This window comes from Corvus hawaiiensis, chromosome 19 (genome assembly GCF_020740725.1).
Source record: "Corvus hawaiiensis isolate bCorHaw1 chromosome 19, bCorHaw1.pri.cur, whole genome shotgun sequence".
NCBI lineage: Eukaryota > Metazoa > Chordata > Aves > Passeriformes > Corvidae > Corvus > Corvus hawaiiensis.
In genome coordinates this window covers 3,095,503-3,101,502 of record NC_063231.1, presented here as the reverse complement: position 1 = coordinate 3,101,502, position 6,000 = coordinate 3,095,503, and the positions used below count along the sequence as shown (strand labels likewise).

Here is a 6,000-nt window from a genome sequence, read left to right as displayed (position 1 = left end):
ACAAGAATATACTTGAACAGATTTGACTCAGAAACCGTGGATAAAATTGGATCTGCAATTATTAAACCTTCTTCTGCAATTTCAGTTTCTGGCACCCACCCCCCAATGCTCAGGATCAAAAGCTACTTCTGATTTACTGACCTTTAACTTCAGGGTGGCAAATATTTATAACTAAGCTCTGAATAGAAACATTTTTTTTCACCAAATATTGATCATAATGAAGATATATCCATTCCTTGTCCCAAGTCCCTCTCCAGCTCTCCCGGAGCCCGTTTAGGAAATGGAAGGGGCTCTGAGGTCTCCTGGAGCCTTCTCTCCTCCAGGTGAACACTAGATCCCAGCTTGGATCCAGAGGGGCTCCAGCCTTCAGAGCATGTCTGTGACCTCCTCTGGACTCTCTCCAGCAGCTCCAAGTCCTTTCTGTGCTGGGCCCCAGGGCTGGGGCAGCTCTGCAGGTGGGGTCGCACCTGAGCGGGGCAGATGGGCAGAATCTCCCCTCTCCTGCTGCCCTCACTGGGGGATCAGCCCGGGGCACACGGCCGGGTTGAGCTGCTCACCCACCAACATTCCCAGGTCCTTCTCCCCAGGAATGCTCCACCCCGCCTGTGTTTGTGCTGGGGATCGGCCAAATCCAGGTGCAGCAGGAGTTCGTACTTGGTATCTCCGTTTCTCCCTAGGAGCTCCCCGAGGCTCTGCTGGGGACTCCTGAGGCGTTTCCCGAGCGTGTCTGAGCGGATCAGTAACTGTCTGCGCAGGGAGGTGAACCTGGGGGAGAGCACTGGGTGTAGCCATGACCGCACTGCTGAGGTGTGGTGACATTCATCACTTCGGGCAGGAATCTCAGAATCGTCCAGTCCAGCTCCTGGCCCTGCACAAGACACGCCAACAATCCCACCCTGTGCATCCCTGAGAGCGGTGTCCAAACGTTCCTGGAGCTCTGGCAGCCTTGGGGCCGTGTCCATTCCCTGGGCAGCCTGTTCAGGGCCCGAGCACTCTCTGGGGGAAGAACCTTTTCCTAATATCCAACCTAAACCTCCCCTGGCACAACTCCAGCTGTCCCCTGGTTCCTGTCCCCGGTCACGGGAGGGAAGAGCCCAGCGCCTCTCAGAGCTGTGACTGCGTTTCCGCGGTGCCACAGCAGCACCTTCCTCGCACTCGCTCAATCCCAAGAGCTTTTCCCATTCCTGGGGACGAACAACGCCCCAGCCCACCCCCGCTCCCACCACTGCGGGCTGTGCTCGGGGGCTCCGTCCCACCCGCCCGAGGCCGCCGGGCCGGGCTGGCCCCGGTCACCGCGGAAACGGAAACGCGCGGGGCCTGGGGCCGCCGGGAGCGGGGCCGGTTTGAACGTTCGGCCGCCGCCGCCGCCGCCTTTCCCCGCCGTGGCCGCCACCCGGAGCCCCCCGAGGTAACGGGGCACGGCCCGCAGGGCACGGCCCGCAGGGCACGGCCGGGGCAGGGAGGGGTGCAGGGGACACTTGTGTACGCTCCGGGCCGGGGGCACGGCCGGGGGCCGGTGCTGACCGCAGGGAAGGGCCCTGGGGCGGGCCCGGGTGTGCGGCTCCGCTGGCAGAGAAACGTGTTCACTGCTGGACTGTCCAAAGAAAGGTCCCCACTCAGCTGGGAAATGAACGGCAGAGGAGGGAAGAGCGCTGCTCTTTCCGGTGCTGCTTCCTCAAAAACAGTCCTGACAGCATTTTTGGTTTTTTTAACTATAGCTCCTCTTGCTGTTTTCCACCCCTTTCCGCCTTCTTCTTTAAAAAACTCCCTCTAATTCTGAAGAATAGCAAGTTAGGAGTGCAGCATCACACAAACGCCTTGAGGTGTTTTATACTAATTGGGTGTAATGAATACATTTATTGTGTGGTTGGCTATTCAGTTTCAAATCTAAACAAGCACATTCTTGTAGATTACACTGAGTACCTGTTATTTACAAAGAATCTATCTTAGTTTTGTGTTTATTTGAACGTAACAACACATCTCGTTTCACTTCCTGTATTGTTCCGGGCACATCTTTGTGTGGCCTAAGATAAACAGAGACTGATGTAAGATAGTATTTGACCTTTTCTACATCAATGTCATTAATTTTGCAGGTTACTCTGTGTTCTTTCAAAATGAACAGTGAAGAGGAAATAAAGGAAAAACTGGATGCAGAATTAGATCGCTGTGTTGTGGCTATGAAGCCCTATGTCCTAAACCTGAAGCATAGTTCAGGTACATATGGTAAAATGTGCATTTAAACACTAATAACAAAGTCCAATGTTTGTGGAATATGTAAACTTGAACTATTGTCAAAGACTTATTTTTAATCGAGGTATTTAACCATTTCTTTTACTTGGTTCAGTCTTTTGGATTTTTTTTGTTTGTTTTGCTTTAAAATTTAGGGTAGGAGGGAGAAACCTACAAAATTGGTGACCAGTGGTGGCTTCTGTTTTCTGAATGTGTTTATTTGCTCTGAAAATGTATAGTGACCATGTATATCTATATTTTCAGAAAGAAAAAGATGCTCACTGTGGATTAAAAAACTCTGCAGACCTTCAGGAACAGGCATAGGAATAGTGGGAAGGGAGAATCGAAACTTGTATGCAAAACTGCTGCTCCACATGCTGCAGAGAGGAGTTCTGGATGGTCCCTTCACCCAAAAACCAGAGGAAGGAATGCTGAAAACTTTGCCTGCCTACATGGTGGGTGTCATTTCTTTATAAGACAAACTTGCTGAAACGCATCCTGAAATCGCTTTTCCATCTTTGATTTGGCACAATGTGAAAAACAATTCTGAATGGGTTGAGTGGAACTGCATGTGATAAATAAAGGCAGTTCTTGTAATTGATGTTGGGAAAGCCTTTCAATGGGCAAAACTTGTTGAGACCTGTATCTTCAAAATTCTGGTTAGAAGGCTTTTAAAAATAGGTGTTTTGAAGGAGCAGAAAGGTAATCTTTTTCTAGTTCTTTGATAATAAAAGGCCCTTGAGGCTTTCTTTTGTCCTAATCAGTAGATAGTTCTTGTGAAAGGAAAAATGTACTTAAAGGTGGTGACTTTAGTAGCCTGAGATGACTATAGAGTTCACACAGACATTGTTAAAGTTGCAGTTTGTTTTCTGAAGAACTGAATATGCTGTGTCAACCCTTGGCATAAGATTCAGTGAGATAACAGTGCCAATTTTTGCTAAAATTACCCATGCTGTAAGAAGTAAAGTATTGGAAAATATTTACTCTGTCTCCATGAATTCCCGTGGGTTGGGAAGGTGGCATTCGCACAGCTCACTGACTTCACTGGAAAAGGAGCGTTCATACTGCAGATCCTCCTGCGAGAAATGACAGTAAGAGTGTAAAGAATGTATCTGTGTAAATATATTCCCATGTTGATCTTCCATTTGTTCTCATTATAGTCAGTTTATTTTGATGAACCAAGTTCACCAAGAGTTCGGAACAGTAGCCCTGACTGCTACCCTGAGTGGGTGGTGGGAGAGCTGGGAAACCATGAAAGTAATGTATCTTCTGTGGAGGAATCATCTTCAGCAACACCACCTGCACATGGGTAAGGTTCCTGTCCTTGCTTTAGTCAGTGTTTGATTTGTATTTAAAAGATGTTTGATTTGATAAGCTCTGGATGTCCCAGTTTGTGTGAGTTTCTTGCACTCCCTCATAGACTCACCATCAGTGTTTGTGCTTCATACACAGAAACTCTGGTAACAACTTCAATGTAATGAGAACTTCTAGACTCCTCTGTCCTTGCTTTTCTCAATTATGTCTCCCCTGGCTCCTGTGCATCTTCTTCTATGTTCCATCCCTCTATCCTCTTTCCCTTCCTCTTGTTCTTCTCCTTTCATTTACAGACATGTTAACATGGAAAATCAAGGTCTACATTTGTAGTCTAAGGCTATGATGCTGAAAGCAGCTGTTTTATCAAATAGATTTTAATGGCTTTTTTCCCTATAGATTAGGAATATAAACAAGCATACAGATGGTAGATTTAGAGGTTGTTCTATGATTGTTGCTCACAGGTTTTTTAGAGGAAACAGAATACTGGCTGCCAGCAGATAAGCAAGTTTTGCTGAGCAAGGTGTAGGTGTTTGATTTGCAGTAGCCAGTGAGCTTAAGCTGCATCCTTAGTTCCAATCAGATGAGAACAGAGCTGTTTACAGCAGGGAAAAAGGGGTGGAATGTGTCATGTTATTAAGGCTTGTTTTCCTGTTGGCTTAGAAAGATGTCCCTGCAGTATTGAAGGAGTGACAAGCTGGTCATTTGGACACTTGGAAAACTTCAGCTCTATTCTGTCCTAATTTGTGGGACTCTTAGGTAAATTCTAGTTTCATCTACTGTTCTTAAGTATTCTGGATTTTCCTACACAGTGCAACTTTGTGCTGATTATCAAGATATGTGTTCCTTTTTTTCCTTTATGTGGCTGCACTGCAGTCATGGATGGAATTTCCTCTTGTTTGCTTGTTTCAAAGTCTAGTTAATGTTTAGCTTCTCTGAAATCCCTGGTGAAGGAAGCACTCTCAGACACAGAGTGAATATTATTCAAAGCTCAGTAGGTGCTGTACAAGAGGAAGTGAGTGTTTGCTCTGCTTCTGGTTTTGTTTCATGGCTTTAGAAATACATTTGCAAGTTTTGTTTCAGAAGTCCAATGCTTCTTTAATGTCTTCGCTTACATTTTTCAGAAGTGGCCATCATTAGCTGTTCTGTTGGAGGCACACTGATGCTTATGCTGTTTATTATAATTTTTCAATCATGTTTTTAGTTTTTCAGCAGTGATTTGGGTGACAGACACTTGCAAGTTAAATCACATTGATACTGAGTATTGTGGAACTTTTCCTCTTCCGTATCCATTAACTGTGTGTAATTCTAACAATCATTTTAAAATGCTCTTAGGTCTGAGGTCTCTGTATTGTCTTTTCTTGAAGATTAGGGGCTCTTCTGGTTGCTTGCACTCATGCTCTGATAAGAACCTGTGGTTTTGACTTGTGGTTTAAGAACCAGAGGCAGAGAGTGGAGAATTGCCAGCTGAGTTACGAGATTACTGCTTTGGGCTTGGTGAAACAGAGAATTGTTGGGAGGAGCTGTCCAGATACCCTTAATTAAAAAAAAAAAAATTTAGACTTACCCTTATGAAAACAAGGAATGCATCGTGCTTTAAGAAATGTTTTTTGAGACCTTGGATAAATTTTTGTTATTGTTGTGCTGTGTCAGGATACCTGTCCTGCATCTGACCAGATTGTGTCAGTCCCTGGGAGCAGCATCATCAAATTAAAGTGTCACTCTGGGTGTTAGAAGCAATAAAACAGTACCAGCACAACTCTCCCCCATTAGGCCCAATTTAGCACATTGCTATCTCTACAAGGCCATATTTGTGGTATAAAAATATACCTAATTACTCCAAATTCCTGACTTGTACTGTCAGCTGAGGTGGGATTTGCATGTTCCTCCCTCTTCATCTGACTGAGGCTGGTCCCCACTTGAGGAAAGCTGAGGTATAGTTCCACCTATTCCCTTCCTTCTTTGCCATATTTTTTCTCTCTTTTGCTGCCTGGTTTGTAGTAGAATATTGGGAATCTGATGTATTTTCCCACTCAGTGTCTGGACCTAAGATTCAGCTTGGCCTGGCAAAGTTCCCACAGTCATTTTTGGTGTAGTGCAGCTTTATTTCACTTTTTCCTTTTTATCCTGTGGGAATGAAGCAATACCTACGTTGGTGATCAGTATGGTTCCCAAGGCTCTGGTGACTTCTCTGGAGACCTGGATTGCAAATTATTCCATGCCAGGAAAAGCAGATAGATGCAATTGAATAATGTTACTGGTTTAAAGGAGTCTGGGAATTAAAAACCAGCTCTACAGGCACAGCTCTGTCAGTGGATGCTTGGACCAAGAGTGGGGCTGTGTATAAGGAAATCTGAATTTGTGTTAGAAAATCTGGATAGCTCTGTAGGTTACATAAACTAATCTTCACAGCAATGAGAAACTAATTTTCCTGCAACTTATGCAGAAAAATACTGAAGG

At 45.3% G+C, this 6,000-nt stretch overlaps 1 protein-coding gene across 6 annotated transcripts in view; it reads left to right on the top strand.

The window, feature by feature from the left end:
- The first annotated feature begins 1,054 nt into the window (after positions 1 to 1,054).
- The window catches only part of CEP112 (centrosomal protein 112), a 158,266-nt gene continuing 153,320 nt past the window's right edge, over positions 1,055 to 6,000 (top strand). For 3 of the 6 annotated variants that reach the window (XM_048323681.1, XM_048323682.1, XM_048323680.1), the window contains exons 1-4: positions 1,059 to 1,408; positions 2,094 to 2,214; positions 2,494 to 2,684; positions 3,390 to 3,538. In XM_048323681.1, coding sequence (XP_048179638.1) covers positions 2,115 to 2,214; positions 2,494 to 2,684; positions 3,390 to 3,538 — 440 coding nt within the window. In that variant the 5' untranslated portion in view covers positions 1,059 to 1,408; positions 2,094 to 2,114. Of the gene's footprint in view, positions 1,409 to 2,093; positions 2,215 to 2,493; positions 2,685 to 3,389; positions 3,539 to 6,000 lie in introns of all 6 variants that reach the window. The other 3 variants (XM_048323686.1, XM_048323684.1, XM_048323685.1) reach the window with 3 other exon arrangements.